The sequence below is a fragment of the Trachinotus anak genome, unplaced genomic scaffold (genome assembly GCF_046630095.1).
Source record: "Trachinotus anak isolate AG129_WGS33_773 ecotype Australia unplaced genomic scaffold, CSIRO_AGI_Tana_v1 ptg000012l, whole genome shotgun sequence".
Lineage (NCBI taxonomy): Eukaryota > Metazoa > Chordata > Actinopteri > Carangiformes > Carangidae > Trachinotus > Trachinotus anak.
In genome coordinates this window covers 24,825,569-24,842,957 of record NW_027273863.1, presented here as the reverse complement: position 1 = coordinate 24,842,957, position 17,389 = coordinate 24,825,569, and the positions used below count along the sequence as shown (strand labels likewise).

The window sequence follows — 17,389 nt, the reverse complement described above, 5'->3', positions numbered from 1 at the left end:
GGTTTTACATTGGACATAAAGTTTAAGGTCTGAAACACTGATCTTGGTGTAAGAGATTACACAAACATTTTATGTCCTCACAGCGTCCCACTCATCGTTTCAGAGCAAACTGGGTTCACATCACATTTTTAATCTTTGGTTTCTGCAGCACAGGAATGAAAAATGTGGATTCTTAAACAGAGTTGTGTTCTTTTAAATACACAACCCATGATGATAATATAGTGTTTCATCTTCAAAGCATCTGCTGCAGAAAAATAACAAACTATACAGAAAATGCTAAAGTCATGATAGAAACACGGGACTTTATTAAAATGATCACGTAAACTTGAAGATGTAATTTTTCTAGAATTACACTGGACCTGACTTAATGAATATGAGCAAAGCAGGAGAAGCAGCCAACAGGTTTCATTTGAAAGTATTTAATGTTTTGCTTGCAGTCAATCCTATTATCTTGAATAAATCAATTCTAGATCAATGCATCAATTCATTCTTACTTTAGATATATAATCATGTGAGAACAAACCAGGGAGATTACACGTACTTCTTAACAGCAAAATAAATGAGATGATGAAATATAATGAAATGAGATACTCACTCGACACAGGCAGGAACAAAGGTGAGATGATGGAGGGAAGCAGCTCAGGTGAAGGACAAACAGAGAATGAGCTCAGGACACAGAACAAAGGAAACTGAAGACACCTGTGTGAGCTGCCCCGTCAGAGACACCTGTGCTGTTCAGGTCAGCAGTCATGTGACCCCACTGCCCACAGGAGACATTATGAAGTAAAAACACATGACATCACATGTCACTGTGCTCTTCTGGGGTCAAAATGTCAAAGGCTGAGACACTGATGTACCTCCTGTCATTTAGCACCACCACACACTGCCTGCTGCTGTAGAGTCGTTCACACTTCAGTGGAGTCAAAGCTCAGAGAGTGTGTGGACGCTCTGAATCCAAAAGGCCATAAAAGAGACACTGAGACTGTCCCCCTGTAAAAAATGACCGGTCGTCTGTGCGAGCAGCTCATTACAGCCAAGAGTCCTTGTCTAAACTGTGTTTGTTGTTGTTACAATGGAGACAAAGTTGTGGTCGGCCTGCTGCTGATACTCTTATGGGTCGTACAAGGGTCGGGACAAATGATCGATGTGGTGGTTGAGGTTGGAGGGCTCACCTGAAAAAATAATCCCATTTTAATGAATAAAATCCTACTACATATTCTGACACATGTTCAATCCAGATGTACAATATATTAAAAGAAAAAAACTATGTAATACTGAGTATGCTGCAGAATCAAATCATTTCTAAACTCACAGTAAGTAAATATATGAAATGTGCAGTCAGTGGGTCAGTAGTGTTAGTAAGTGGATGTATGAAAGGGTGGTGTTGTATGGTGCAAAATAAAAAGTACAACCAAACCAGAGAAACCAGGTGGTTTCAGCAATAGAGTGAGAGACAAAATGAGGATGGATGATTTGAAATGCATTCTGGGTAGACTGGCCAGCTGCACTGATACCAGCTCCACCTACCAGGACCTGAAGGGAGACAAAACACACAGCAACCAAGGGCAAGACGATCCCAGAGGCTACAGCAGAGCCAGAGGCCCGACACAGAGCCTTTAAATGAGGATCTGGTTCTTCTGAAGGTTTAAGGTTGTGTTAAAAGAGTTGAGCACATTTGTCCACAAGCTTTTACACATTGAAGACGAAACAAATAAATCACTTACACATGACTTGACCTACAGACACATGGTAGTGGAGTCATGGTGATTTATGTGTTGTGTTTGAATACAGAAGCATTTGTGTCTTCAAAGTTTCTTAAAAGATGAATTTATAATGACTTCCATCAGTTTCACAGCACGAACCATGATGTATAATATCAGGCATTTGATTATAAATCTTCTCAGCCTAAAATCATCATCTTCAATAAACACTGAAGACAAACTGAGCTGAGGAGCTTTAACCTCCACTACATCCCTGGTCAGCAGGATGAAGGCGCCCTCTTGTGTTGTGCATCAGTTTTCACATTTCAGTTGTTCACCTGCTGTGATGTTCACTGCAGGAAGAGGAGTCACACCCTGTAACACTGATGCTGCATTCAGGTCACATGGGAAAGATGGAAGACAAGAGTTTCCAGTCTACAAATATTATTCACATCAGTCTCCAGGTGGAAACGTGACTTCTTCACTTCTGATTGAGCGACACTGAAACAGTTGAAATCAAACCTAAAGAAATATATTCATGTTATGGTGACGAGACTGGAGCTGATGCAGGCTGCACAGTTTCCATCTGTTGTTGACTGTTCAACATTTGACTTGTTGTAAAAGCTGTGTGACTGTGGTCGAGTGACGGCTGTGAAAACTTGTCAGAAACAACATAATTCTCCAGCAAACATCAGTTATTGTGTCTTGATGACTTTCACTGAACATGACAGCCTCATTGTGAAGTTTCATCTTCATGTCAATCAACATCACAACAAATAAAATGACCTCAAGTTCACAACAACACAACCTCTCTTGTCTTATGTTCGTCAGGACTCCACTCAACTTCTTCACACTAAAACTTAGTGTGAAACTAAGTAAAGTCACTCTGAACATTTTTCCAGTTTGTGAAGCAACAAGTGAAAGAAAACTCTGCTCGTTTCTCTGTGACAAATGTGTTTTAGTGAAGGAAGCTGAAAGGACAGAGACTGACTGACAAATGTTCCTCTGCCCTGAACATCAACACTGTAACACTGTAGTTTTTGCTGCTTTGCCTCATATTAGTTTCATATTTTCTCCATCAGCTTTGAATCAGATCCTGGAATGAAGACACAAGAAAACATTTGATTGATTATTGAGGAAAATCAACTTTATTGATGATGTGAAGCTTCAGTTTGTTCCCACATTGAATCAGTAAAGTCTGTTCAATGACTCTTGTTCAGTGATTTCATGAACAGAATGACTTCATCCACACAATCAGTTTGTTTCACCTGAATCTCAGAGACGGAAAAGAAAAGAATCAATCATCTCCTCATTGATTATTATCATGATAAAGACACTTTGATAAAACCTCATAGACCTTATTTGTAAGTTGATTTGAACAACAACAACATTTGTTCTGACAAACACATCAGTGTAAATGTAATTATAGATTTGTGTCTTTACACAGTGAGAACAAAACATCAGTGATAAAGGAAGGTCTGCTGATTTCTCTGTTAAGGCTCATGCAGTGGAAGAGAAACAACAGCACATAAATACATCAACACAAATATCCAAGAAACATTTAGAGCACAGACAAGTTTGTGTTTTCATGTGGACAAATGTGAGTTTAGGTCAAACAAACATGATGATGAGCAGTGATATCCTCCATGGCTGCAGCTCCACCTGAACAAACTCAAACATCAACACAACCAGAAATGAGAAGAGGTCAAAGTACCACCCATAATGTTTGATTGACAGGTGATCTGTGTGCAGTGCAGAAACACAACAGCAATGAGCTTTTAGCAACAAACATGGAGACAAAATAAAGTGAGGAACTAAAATACAGATTTGAACCAGTTGCTCCTTAAATGACCTTTGACTATTTGAGTTTACACAACTCAGCTGTGGCTCCAAAACCTAAAACATAATAAAGCCGAAATCCAGCATGTAGAGGCTGAGTGAATGTGGTCTGGACTCTGTGGAGGAGAGTCATGGTTTCAGAGACACTGTAGAAGGACAGAATACCTGCTCTGTGATCCAGGTACACTCCTACTCTGGAGGACTGAGGACCTGAGACTGGAGTGTTCATTTTGTTGAACCAAAATTCATAACTGCCTTCGTCACAATCTAATGCCCAAGATGTCTCATTGTATCCAAATCGACATTCATCCCCTGCTCTGCTGATATTCTTGTATGCAACTGCTATATAAACTCCTCCTCCTCTCCACTCCACCTCCCAGTAACAACGTCCAGTCAGACTCTCTCTACTCAGGACCTGATCCAAGTCAGTGAATCTGTCTGGATGACTAGAATAAGACTGTGGTTGACCTAGTGTTACTTTTCTGTTTCCCTCAGATAATAACAGGTCTGTGTTTGCTGTGTTTGGATCCAGTGTGATTTCCTGTGAATATCTTAAGAATCCAGCTCTGGTCTTGGGCTCTGGTTGTGGCAGTAAAACATCCACTTGAGTCACTGTCAGTGAGATGTTTGTCCATGTCTCTCTCAGAATGTCCTGTAGTTTATCTCTGAGCTCTGACACAGCTGCTGTCACATCCTCAAAGTCCCTCAGAGGACGGATATTGATGCTGGATGAGTCTGTAGATTGACTGAGTGGTGACAGTGAGGGGTAGTTGTGTAGAAACTGGGTGTGATCCTCTGTGTGTGAGAGCTGCTTCAGCTCAGCATCTTTCCTCTTCAGCTCAGTGATCTCCTGCTCCAGCTTCTCCTGAAGCTCTTTGACTCGACTCACTTCAGTTTCCTGCTGGGATCTGATCTGCTGCTTCACATCAGAGCTTCTTTTCTCCATGAGACGGATCAGCTGAGTGAAGATCTTCTCACTGTGCTCCACTGCTTTATCAGCAGAGCCATTGATAGCCTCCACCTCCTGTTGAAGCAGCTTCACATCTTTCTCTCTGTCCTGGATTCTCTGCTGGATGTTTTGTCGACTCAGCTGGAGCTCTCTCTGCCTCTCAGTCCTTTCTGCTGCAGCTGAGACTGTGTCGTGGCCTTTATGTTCATCCACAGAGCAGAGATAACAGATACACTGCTGATCAGTGCGGCAGAAAATCTTCATCACCTCATCATGACGAGAGCAGATGTTCTCCTGGAGCTTGTTGGAGGGCTCCACGAGCTTGTGTTTCTTTATCTGATGTACATCATAATGAGGCTGCAGGTGTTTCTCACAGTAAGAAGCCAAACACATCAAACAGGATTTGACAGCTTTCAGTTTTCTCCCAGTGCAGAAATCACAGGCCACATCTTCAGGTCCAGCATAGCAGTGATCAGCAGGAGCAGCTTGGAGTCCAGTCTTCTTCAGCTCCTCCACTAAAACTGCTAACATGGTGCTTTTCACCAGGACAGGCCTCGGTGTGAAGGTCTGCCTTCACTGAGGGCAGCTGTGGATTTTCTTCCCATCCTCTTCATCCCAGTGGGTTTTAATACAGTTCATGCAGTAGCTGTGTCCACAGGGAAGAGTCACCGGATCCTTCAGTAGATCCAGACAGATGGAACAGCAGAATTTTTCTCGGTCCAGCTGATTTCCTTGCTGCGCCATTTCACCTCCTGAGAGTCTCTGTCAAACAGTTTCACTTTCTCTGAACAGAAATAATCTCTGGGCTCCGGAGGAAAACAGATCTCTACTCTCGTTCTCCTGCTGCAGTGAGTGAGACTCGTCATCTCCTGCAGTTCACAACATGTTGTTTACACCCATCCTCACACTTACAGATCTGTGAGAGGGAGGGAACAAAGAAATACCTTGACAGGGTGGAGCTTGATACATGTTGAAGCAGGAATAAAAGAGAAAAGAGGGAGGTGTCGTTCAGTCTGTTCTGCACTCCACAAAGAGGAGCAGTTTGTGAGAGACAGGGTGTGTTATCTGTCATTTACAACAAAGAAAGGTCGAAAGTCAAGTCAAGTCAAGTATTTGTTAAAAACAACAACTATGTGAATCCAAACTGAAGACATGATCAGTAGTGAGGCTCAAAGAGACAGTGAGAGAAGACATGTTTCTGTGGACGTCTGTTTACAGATACAGAGCAGAAAACTGTACAACTCAGCGTGCATCATTCCCAATGTGCGACACTGACAAGGACAAATTTGAATCCTTGTACCTTGAGTGTCGCACACTGTGTGGGAACTTAAGAGCGCAGAGTTTTACAGTTTTCTTCTCTGGATCACAGATGTTGACAAAACCAGTTCTTCCTTCACAGCGTCTTTGTTTCACCTCAACACTGATCACTTGTTCATAGTTTTGATTCTCATGGTCCTTCTTTAACAAATACAAATCTCTGACACAAGAACAATTTCTCCACCTGCAGAAACTTGAATTTTTCACATAGATTTATTTGACACGTTTACAAAGGTCGAGTTCCAACCACAAACTTTAGAATCATTTGTGAACATCAATTCACAAGCTCAAAATCATTTGGACACTAATTTGAGCCCATATATGTGTGGGGTGGAGTCACGCCCATGACTTACCATTTGTTGCTGGTTGTGGGGACCTTAAGGTGTGGTACAGGCCTGAGGTGGGTTGTGGCGTCCCTGTGAAAACACATGATGGTGTTTGTATTAAATAAAATTACTTTTCATTGAAGAGCAAACCGGGACATTTCAAGCAGCTCTTTGTTTGACTGTGAAATGTTTTTGAAGCATTTTAAGGAGATAAGAACAGAAAAGATCGATCAATCACCCATTTAAACCTCATTTAAGTACAAAAATGATAAATGTACTAGTTCAAGCACAAGCTGCAAAGGTGACATCTGATAGGAGCCAAAGCCTTTTTTAAAAACGTCTGCTGTTGATCTAATATACTCATGTTCACACCACATCTCTCAGCAGGAAACAGGCTGTGTTAAATCTTACATTGCTCAGTTATGGTTGAACTGGTATTTTACAGTAAGCAGAGCTTTGCTCAGTAAAGTGATACATCACACACAGTTGTTACTGAGTAGTTCCTCATTACTTCATCATTACATCACAATGAGTTCTCTCACAACCAATCAGAGACAGCTGGTTCCTTAACAAGGATTTGATCATAATATTCAAGACACTTATGTTAATAATCACATCCAGGTAATTTTCTGATCCATCGTGAGTGTAACGAACAGAATATCATGTGACTCATCTGAAACATTTAACCATGGATCTGTGTCAAACGGCGATTACACAAAACACAAACTGATTTTTTTTAAATTGCATATTTACAAAACAGGTTTGACAAAAATAAAAGCTAAAAAATGAATTCCATTGGTAGAGCGACAGTCCACTGGCCTCATATAGATGTTTGTCACACTGAAAGTTACCTTCACTGATCCAATGGCACATTTCTCCTAACGCTAACTGTCAGTCGTCCAACAGTTTAGAGACTAAAGCAACCTGCAACTGTAACGTTACAGTTGTGTCCATCCACAAACACGTATTAGCAGAAATGATGGTGACCAACATCATCTGGTCCACATCTCCTACCTATAATATATCATGATATGCAAGTGAGACCTGTCAGCATCAGGAATCATGACTCTCCACTCTGGTTTACTTCACTTTCCAACCACAGCCTGAGGAAAACCCAGTGGTGGTTGAAATGATCAGTGTTTTTTTCCCCCTTTTGAGGATTTGTTACATATTTCACTCTGATACGCTCCCACACAATCAAAGCATTTTAAATGTATGTTGGCTCTGTGTGAGCGGCCTGAGTGGCCCAGTAGCTTCTCTTCGTATACAAACTGCAGCTTGTTACGTCTTTGTACAACAAAATAAAGTGTAAATGAGGTTTGTATCCGTGAAATGAAATCAACTTCATGAGAAATTCAACTTTTGTACAAAAGATTTGCATTTGTTAATAAAAAAAAGAGGCTGTGAATAAAAACTGAACAAATGATGTCAGTGGTGAGGAAACACAAAGACCCTGTGAAATACGAGCTTTGTCAACAGACAGATACAGAGCAGAAAACTGTAAAACTTGATGCTCATAATTCCTACACACTGTGTGACACCGAGGTTACGAGGACAACTTTGACCCTATTTTTAAACCTGAATCTGATTGGACAATGACAGTCCAATCAAGAAGCAGGGTCCAATCAGAGAGCAGGTGGTTCTGATGCTTGAATCTCTGCTGCAGATCCTGAAAGGTGAAGATTCAAGCCTGATTCAAGACTGCACCGTCATCCATCTTGAAAATCTACTGCACCAGAGCCACCTGCCCTGTGACTGGACTCTGCAAAGTTCTTCTTGTAACTTCAGGGTCACTCACTGTGTGGGAGCTTTGCTTTTGTCACCGTCTGAACAGATACAGAGCAGAAAACTGTGTTAAAGTCGGTGCTCACTGCTCTCACTGCGTCTCTGTGTTACATCACCACTGATATCATTGGTTCAGATTTTAATCAGTCTTTTTTACAAACACTAATCTCTTCTGCACAAGCAGAATTTCTTCACGTGTACAAATGACTCATGCAGGTTCATTTCACAGGTTTACAAATGTTGATTTACAGCTATATCTGGAATTGTTTGTGAATGTCACTTTACATGTTCAAAATCCTTTTGACTCTGCTTTGAGCCCACACAGGAGCTGTAGTCCTGTCTATGACTCACCAGGTCTTGCTGGTTGTGCTCCATCAGTTTCCACAGAGGAGGTCACACACAGCTCCCACTGCAGATACTGTCCACAGGAATCCTGGAACGATAGAAAGGTTCCCTCGAAGTGAAAGAATGATTTTAAAACGTTTTAAATCCCTTAAGTCAAATTACTCTGCCCATGAAAAGAACATAAGATTAATCATCCATTTAAAACTCTAAAGGACAAAAGATGAAAAGTGACTAATATAAAGTCACTAGTTTGAGAACAGCCAGCAAAGGTGTCACTTTGCAGCAGCTACAGCTAACAACAGTCTGTTTGTAAAAACTTCTAAGCTAACATTCACAGCACATTTCTCAGCATAAAGCAGCCTATGTTAAACCTTATGTTAGTTGGTTGTGGTTAAAGTGGCGTCAATGAAAATGAAAGACTATTTCCCCCCACACCTGATTCCAGCTGACACTGTTTAATGGCAAATCCGACCACACTGCAATAGTTCATTTAACAGTAGTACGGAGCTCCACCATCCAGCTGTTGTGGTTGAATCCAGCTCCAGAATCCAACATGGCGTCCTGTCCACCACCAGAGCTCAGACAGTGATTCTCACAATCAGAGCTGAGCCATCTGATGATCTTATATCTTGGACCATCTTACTTTGCTCTATGATCTACTTTTCAGATGAATCTACAAGTGGCCTCATTAAAAGGTGCTATATTTAGATATTCACTGTTAAATCGCTGCTAACCAGCCAAAAAGAGTGACTGGCTGTGAAGTCAATTGTAAACAGATGACAGCCTTGAGGGTGGAGTGGCAGCAGCAGTCAAACTTTAAGAAGGTCAAAGCGGCGGAAACATAGAATCACAACTTCCGGCCGGACTTTCAGAATAAAACCAGAGCGGAGTGAAGACACTGTGGGAACTTAAAGCAGAGTTTGTCGGTTTTCTGCTCTGTATCTGTTCAGATGTTGATAAAACACTTCATTTGGTGTTTTTGCGTTTCATCACTGATACCACTCAACAAAAATGTCACTTTCAGTCGGAATCAACAAAAATTCAATTCAGTCTTTTCCGCATCTCAAATTTACGCGGACTAAGACTCTCCCCAAACACAACAAGGGTGAATGTTTCAGTTCAATTCATTTCTTTTACAGTGGGAGTGAAACATCTCCCAACCAAACAGGATCTCTGAGTAAACCTCTGATGCTGTAGACTTACCTCTGGTACTGCTGAGTTATTTCTTTGTGAAGCAGGATAGAAAAGGTCAGAGGTTCCAGCTTGGTCCAGGCTCATTTGGAGACCGGAGTGATGAAACAGAGGCAATCCGAGTATTTCACTTCCTGACCTGGGGCCCCTTTAGCTGAACCATTTCCCATTCATTCTCTATGGTGGTGCTTAACCACCACGGATGTAATATATCTTTGGCCACTAGTTCGCGCTGGCAATAGTCGCAACATCAAGTTGACTTACCTGTGTGATGTAAAACACTTGCGCTGTTTTTTGATTAAGCACCTGTGTCTCTAGGGTTTTTATGTTGAGTGCAACACACAGTACAACGTATCACGTGGGCTTTACTGGTAGATTTGAAACAGAATAATGGTTTAAATTGAACATTTATGTGAGTGTGGAGGAGGAAACAGATAGATTCAGTAAACACTGGAAATAAACTGTACATTACTTTTTAGACCTATGTTCCAGCTGTTGTATTTACTGTTAGACAAATTTATACATATCTTTATGTATTTTTTACAAATTCTTATGCCCATAGAATGTACATACTTCTATTTTATATACTTATTTATATTCTATATTTCTGTTTTAGCATAATTATAAATAAACAAGTTTGAAGATATTTCTGATTCTGAAAATATGCTGACAGTAAAAGGACCACTGCTGATATTTATTTAAACTTCCTATTCCCTGTCTATGATGGATAAATATACAGGACTCAATACTTTTTTTCATGGCAGGCAAAATGCACAAGCAAGACTTTTTCCCTGGGAGAATCAGTGTTGTGTTTCGCAAGGGACCACTTGGATATCTCCGCCAAGATCCCACCGATGCAGCCAGACTGATAAAGAGCAACCCATCTCTACAGGACAGGTCTGCACCTGTAAAGGAGGAGCTGGTCCGACAGAACGCCCTCACTGTGGTCCGTCAGAGAGGAGGGGGTGCTTCAGACAGAACAGAGGTGCTTGGAGAATACATCCTGCAGTTTGGAAAGTATAAGGGGAAGTCGCTCCGCTGGCTTCTTGAGAATGACGTGGGGCATACCATCTACCTGATCAAGAACCAGCAGAAAGAAGAGGCTGCAGGAGTCTTCGCGTCACATAATCCAGCTGAAGCCATGGGTGGGTCTTCTTTTTCTTTCTTTTTTTTTTCATTCAGAACAGTGTACATGCTGTCAAGGAAGCCAAAGTACTTTACTACACCAAAGGATAAAAACTTTGATCATTTCAGTCGTGATTTTATGCACATGACCCTGAGACATATTTTTCTAATATTGTAATTCTTTTGTGTTTGTATCACAGAAATGGATGAAGATGAAGAGCTGGAGAGAGCGATGCTGAGTATTTCTCCTACCAAACAATGTGTGCATAGCATGTTTTGTTCTTTAACTCATTCAAAAGTCTTTCTCAATTCAGTTTGTTTGCTAAGAAGTGGATATTCCATATTAAATATATTTAATCTTTTTTATTTTTTATGTGTTTTACAGCTGGTGCTGCTGCTGCTGCTGCTACAACACCGCGAGCATCAACTGCCAGACGGCGACAGGCTTCAGGAACAGAAAGAGGTTCTAATCCAAAACTGTCCTGCATCAGTGGACAACTCTGGGACCATGAACTATTTTCCCAAACCCACTTGACCGACCGAAATTACTTCAATCTTTCGTTCTCATGTGTTTGTGTTCTGGTGTTCTGCTTGTTGTCCCAGTGACTATGAATTGATACCACTCATCATGAGGGTAAGTATCAAGCTTTATTTTCTGATATGGTTGAAATGGGGAAAAACTGCTGGTTACTAACACTTGAATGCATGTGTTTGTGAGTTGTTGTTGAGTGCCATGTTGCTTCCCCTGCTCAGGCCAAACTGTAATTACTGTGACAATTGAATATTCATTGATTAAAATGTAGATCTAAGAAACACTACAATGCACATTGTTGTAAACACTACATTATGTATTATTTTACTGTAAGACTGAGATAAGCAGGTTAAATAAAAAATGGGTGACACCAGTTTTTGTATATTGCCAAATTATAAATGACTGACCACACTTTTTCTGTTGCAGCACCATGTGCTACGCTGTCTGCACCAGCTGCACCGGCTTCAGAGGTGGATGGTAAATACATCATATTTTTCTATTTATCAATTTAAACCTTTTCTGTAATATTTATGGTCAATTATTTCTGTTACACCCAAACCCAGGAGTCATTACTTTTACCGCCCTTCCCCTCCCTGCAGCCTCAGCTCTACCGTCTATAAAGAGATCTGTGCCCCTTCCTCGGGAACTGTTGTGCCTTATGCCGGAAACAGCAGATCCCCTGCCCACAGAGACACCTGTCACAGTTCCGGGTGTGTATTGGTTTAACTATATTCACATCCCAAAAACATCCATGTAGAAGCCATCATAAGTGTTTTTGTTCCTGTTGTAATAAATCAGATACAGCATCATGTTAACTTCCTCTATAGATAATTGAGGCCAGCAGTCTGCGCGCAGCTTTCTGACTTTCAAGGACTTACACTGTAGAGGCTAACTGTCATATTTCATTCTTTCTTTTTCTTATTGTGAATAACAATGAATATTTAATATTCTTCATGACAGTGACAATTTCGGTTTCTCACGAGACATCTGCAGTGACCAGTCAACTGCCAACTGCACAGAGATCACAAAGTAAGTGTTCAAATTTCTTGTATTTGGTTGTGTGCATACCAAAGTGATACAATCAAGTCAGACACAGAATCTTATTAATTTACTTTGTGTTTGTTCTTGTCTGACTAGGTCAGCCATCACCACCTGTCCCCAGCCGTCCTCCTCTACAGCTTCCTGCTCATGACCAGGATATCAGTCACTGGAACTGTTCACATCAGCAGAAGATCTGGATGAAGACAGAACTAGAATCCATGGGTCTCTGGCCAGGCGCCATCCCTGTGAGCAACAATATGAAGATGGTGTCATTGTGGTGTTTCCCTCCCCAGCCAGAATTAATTGACAGCATCTCTGAGCTTCCATCCCCAAAGTACTTTCAGCTCCATCGCTTTTTCATATGGAAGCCAGAGAACGCTATCTTAATGGGAAGGCTGAGGAACAACTACACCTTGCCATGCATTGAAGGTTGCGTTCAGCCTAAAGTTGTCTTGGCAGGTGTTGGTAGACCTCGTGTGATTGTTGGCATCACTGGACAGTTTTACCTGTTGTCATCCAGGCTGTGCTGCAAAGTTTGCCGCAAGAGGTGGTATGCTGACAACCCACTGTGGCTAGAGAAACTTCCAAAGAGGTTTACAAGCATGTTGCCAGTGATACTGTCCAGGGTGAAGGCGCTAAAGTTCCTGTCTGGATCCCCATCAGAGGCACATCTCAACAGGAGGGTTACCACTTCCATCAGGCTCAGTGGGTCACCGGAATACACGTTTCCACCGAGCTGTTTCAAGCTCAGGGGATGATGGGGGTGACACGGTGGAATTACCAGCGTCTGTTGGACCTGAAGCAGCCAGGTGTTTCTCTTCCAGCCGTCTTTGATCCAGCTTTGATTGTGGACCTTAACGCAGTCTCTGAATGGGTGCTGGGCCAAGAGAAGTATCCTGTCCTTCATCTGTCCAGCAGAGACACTGGAGAGAAGTTTGACCTGGAATATGTTGAGCCCGGTTGTCGTCCAGTTCCTCCAGACTGGGATAAGCACAGGACCAGGACAGACTCTACCCATGCCCTGAGTCTACATCCTCAAATAAGCCCACCTACTGAGCTTCCTCAGTCAACCTCCATGCCTCCAACCAAGCTGTTCCAGTTTCCTGCACGCCCTCTCGCTGATGTTTCCGTTCAACCAACTTCAGCTCCTGAGCCTAAAACTGAGCCGGGTAAACATTTGACAGACTTACAATGATGCAGTCATATCTATTTTTATCAGTGGGTTGTATTTTTTTTTTTGATGCAACAATGTGGGGACTATATTTAATTTATCACTTACTAGAGTTTTACACAGAATTACTTATTGCACTCTTGTGGTTTGTTGTTATAGGAACCACATTCCCACCACCCCTGCCTCTGCTGTCCTCGCCAACTGCTGCCCGCACTGGACCTGTGAAGACCGGAGGGAGGGTCTTTGTTTTGGCCCACAAGCGCTGGCCATCCCCTATGAAGGACGTCATCGACAGCCTGCTCAACAAACATCGTGGGCAGAAGGACATGCTCAAGCTTGTGGACCAGGACCACACTGTTCTAGTTCATAACTGTGGTAGCGACCCAAACAGCATGCTCCACCCGACAACCAGATTACATATTGCACAGTATGTAAAGCATCTCAGCAAGCTGTTAAACACAAGCACAGAGAAAGTCCAAGAGAGGCAGCAGCTCTCTGGCACTCTCTGACAGAGGGGAGTAAGACGACCAGTGTGCCAGTTGTGACGATGCCTGTTGCAATAGTTAACCCACCTCCACCTGTTCAGACCCTGGCCACACCTCTAACCCAGGACTCAATTGAGAAGATTGTGCAAGGTGTCCTGGAGAAGCAGCAGCAGCAACAACAACAACAACAACAGCCAACACAAAAAAAAACACAGACTAAAACTTCTTTGCTGTGGCCAGCCAAAGTCCAGGTATGAGAACGATGGCACCTCCATCCACTTCTTCTACCAGCAAGGTCCCGTCAGATATTTCTACTGCTCTACAAAGTTTTTTTTAAAGCTTATGGCGCTGAAGGTTTGACAAACCCAAAAATGCCCCTCAGTGATTTTGCAGGGACAGAGTTCTTTCAGCGGGAAGTGGATGCCACCAAGATGCGGGTGGAGGAGAGAGGCCAGCAGAAATGGAAAAAGACCTGTTGCAGCCCACAGGTCGCAAATGTAGATTCTGTCAAATGGAACTGAAGCAGGGCCCAAGCAGCCCTCCCATTCACACAGGCTTCCCTGGAGTGGCAGGGAAGTACATTTACTGCCCAGCCAAAGTCTGCTCCTTGTACAGAGATCAGGGCATGGAGAAGGAGATGACCTGGCAAGAGTTTCAGGAGTCTGGTTTCTTTGAGATGGAAAGAAACAGATGGGAGAATGAAAAGGGAAAATGAGAGAAATGGGCAGTGTTGTACATAGTGTTGCATATATTTATAGCTATGTATATATATTTTTATAGGTTAATTGTATGTATTTATTTTGTTCATAAAATTGTTCCATTCTATTAGTATTATAAGATGACAGTTTCATGTAGCTCTGTGTCAAAATTTCTGTTCACCTGCGTTATCGTGAATTCTATTTTTGTGTTGTGTATGTGTGTTACTTTGCACCATGGCTTCTGTGTGTCTGTGTTTTTTTAAGTGTTATGAGCGTATTAAGGTGTGTTCAATAAACAACATGCAGTTAATTAATGTCTACAAGTCTCATTAAGACAAGTGAATAATGTATATTCATCGGTAAAAAGTCCAGGGCTTATCTGCATGAAGAGTTTAAAATTTTTTGTTTGAAAGTACCTAAAGATATAAAAATCAGACTCCCCTCACAAACTAATGATAATCAGAAGTGAATAATAAAGTGGTATCACTTTTATTTATTATTTATTTATTAAACCAGCAAACATGAAATCTGTCCTAAAGATATAAATCACAGAATCCTCATATCAAGATCCTCCACAGACAATACAAGGGGCACTGCTGTGTGTTCCAATAAAATACCCATCAAATGGAAAGAAAATGCAGAATCCAGGAACTCCATCACTCTGTTTAATTGAAGCCTCCACATAAAGAGTTATTGAGTGTAAATGATGAACCAGTTCAGCAGAAAACAGACTCTGGAAGTTCAGACTTTCTTGCAAATGTCAGTCTAAAAACATCTGTACAAGTATTGCACTCATCAGTCAGGCTGCTGAAGTTATATAGCTGAACTTTTAGTCACTGGGGGAAATGAGTTACCTCATTTAATCTACAGTAGCTATGTCATCTACATTTATGTAGACATTTATGACCCTACATCAAAGCCCCAGTCATTGTTATAGAACAAAACACAGTTCAAGGTTCTCTCCCATTCATTATTATTATTATTATAGTACATCACATTTTAATGTTCTCCCTTTGGCTTATTAGTTTAGAGGAAAGAGCTGCGTGTTCACAAATATTCACCAAACTGTGCTGGGGCACAGGAAGTGCTGGATTCCCCTTTAAATTCAGAATCCATGATTATAATACAATGTTTAATCCTCAAAGCATCTGGTGCAGACAAATAACAGAGTAAAATTAAAAATATTAACGTCATTACAGAGGCCTGTAGGAGACTTTACTCAAATGATGAAATTGAAAATAACAAATTAAATTTTTCACACATGTATGTGTTGTAGGATTACACTGGACCTGACTTAATGAATATGAGCAAAGCAGGAGAAGCAGTCAACAGGTTCCCATTTGAAAGTCAGTCAGGTGTGAGTGGTTACAGGTGAGTAGTTATATTTCTACAAGTGAAAGAAAACATACATATAGGTCAAATTTAAAAAATCATACACACACACACATATATATATATATATATTATATATATATATACACACACACAAATATAACACTCATTTGCAGTTACATGTCACTGCCCTCTTTAGGGGTCAACATGAAGATGCTCTCCTGTCCTCTATCAGTGAGGACATTACTTCCTTGTCACTTGTCTCTTTGTCTGTCCGGGGCAGTGGCAGTGGCTTGTTTCACCGCTCCATGTGCAAAACAGTCAATATCAAAATCAATATCAGTACAACTCAATGGAAATGATCAGAAATAAGATTTAAATTATTCTTTTTACATATTTCAATAAGTGATAAGTTCCTGAGAGACATGAGTCTGGTGGTTCTTCTGATCCCAGTTCCCAGCAGAGATGCAACCAGCTGTGGGTCTCAGTGCAGACCAGTGTGGTTCGGACCGACAGGACACAAAGGACACAAAGATCCACTGTGACATACAGGATTTATTGTTGTTGGACACTTACTGTGATGAATCTTGAAGAATCAGGGGAGGAACAAAATGTCACAAAAGGAGTTTCTATGTGGAAGAGTCTGGAAGGAGATGTGAATAAAGAAAATGTTGCAATACTGAAGAATATTTGAGCCTCAGAAAAACATATATAATGTTTAGTTGGGATTGTGTTTGCAACAGAGAAAAATCATCATGAGCAGTGATTTCCTCCATGGCTCCAGCTCCACCTGAACAAACTCAAACATCAACACAACCAGAAATGAGAAGAGGTCAAGGTACCACCCATAATGTTTGATTGACAGGTGATCTGTGTGCAGTGCAGAAACACAACAGCAATGAGCTTTTAGCAACAAACATGGAGACAAAATAAACTGATGAACTAAAATACAGATTTGAACCAACTGCTCCTTAAATGACCTTTGACTATTTGAGTTTACACAACTCAGCTGTGTCTCCATAATACACATAAACAAAAAGTCCAGCATGTAGAGGCTGAGTGAATGTGGTCTGGACTCTGTGGAGGAGAGTCATGGTTTCAGAGACACTGTAGAAGGACAGAATACCTGCTCTGTGATCCAGGTACACTCCTACTCTGGAGGACTGAGGACCTGAGACTGGAGTGTTGATTTTGTTGAAACAAAATGTAAAACTGTTTAAGAAACAATCTAATGCCCATGATTTGTCATTGTGTCCAAATCCACATTCATTCCCTGTTCTGCTGATATTCTTGTATGCGACTGCTACATTAACTCCTCCTCCTCTCCACTCCACCTCCCAGTAACAACGTCCAGTCAGACTCTCTCTACTCAGGACCTGAATACATGAAGTGAATCTGTCTGGATGACTAGAATAAGACTGTTGTTGACTCATAAATTTTACTTTTCTGTTTCCCTCAGATAATAACAGATGTGTGTGCTGTGTTTGGATCCAGTGTGATTTCCTGTGAATATTTTAAGAATCCAGCTCTGGTCTTGGGCTCTGGTTGTGACT

At 41.4% G+C, this 17,389-nt stretch overlaps 3 protein-coding genes across 5 annotated transcripts; 1 reads left to right on the top strand and 2 right to left on the bottom strand.

The window, feature by feature from the left end:
- Window positions 1-2,764: 2,764 nt before the first annotated feature.
- Window positions 2,765-6,253, bottom strand: LOC139629799 (tripartite motif-containing protein 16-like). 2 transcript variants are annotated; one of them, XR_011693049.1, is made up of 2 exons: window positions 6,159-6,253; window positions 2,765-2,796 (listed from the first exon to the last, which is right to left on the bottom strand). XR_011693049.1 is itself a non-coding variant. In XM_071492642.1 (2 exons), exon 2 carries the CDS (start codon window positions 5,017-5,019, stop codon window positions 3,559-3,561), a length of 1,461 nt encoding a protein of 486 aa, XP_071348743.1. In that variant the 5' UTR covers window positions 5,020-5,404; window positions 6,159-6,253; the 3' UTR covers window positions 3,278-3,558. The 2 variants fall into 2 exon arrangements, 1 of the variants encoding a protein (XP_071348743.1); XM_071492642.1 differs by lacking the exon at window positions 2,765-2,796 and adding an exon at window positions 3,278-5,404.
- Window positions 6,254-9,949: 3,696 nt separating this feature from the next.
- On the top strand, window positions 9,950-14,802 carry LOC139629142 (uncharacterized). 2 transcript variants are annotated; one of them, XM_071491574.1, is made up of 8 exons: window positions 9,950-10,597; window positions 10,778-10,837; window positions 10,963-11,211; window positions 11,536-11,586; window positions 11,709-11,819; window positions 12,070-12,138; window positions 12,247-13,319; window positions 13,481-14,802. In XM_071491574.1, exons 7-8 carry the CDS (start codon window positions 12,905-12,907, stop codon window positions 13,828-13,830), a joined length of 765 nt encoding a protein of 254 aa, XP_071347675.1. In that variant the 5' UTR covers window positions 9,950-10,597; window positions 10,778-10,837; window positions 10,963-11,211; window positions 11,536-11,586; window positions 11,709-11,819; window positions 12,070-12,138; window positions 12,247-12,904; the 3' UTR covers window positions 13,831-14,802. The 2 variants fall into 2 exon arrangements, 1 of the variants encoding a protein (XP_071347675.1); XR_011692912.1 differs by lacking the exon at window positions 9,950-10,597 and having other exon boundaries at window positions 10,656-10,837; window positions 10,963-11,586.
- Window positions 14,803-15,155: 353 nt separating this feature from the next.
- Window positions 15,156-17,350, bottom strand: LOC139628568 (cytolytic toxin-beta-like; the record flags this gene model as incomplete). Its single annotated transcript, XM_071490337.1, has 2 exons — window positions 15,156-15,722; window positions 15,794-17,350. A coding segment is annotated over one exon (528 nt), but the record flags the coding sequence as incomplete, so codon positions are not given.
- Between the last annotated feature and the right edge of the window lie 39 nt (window positions 17,351-17,389).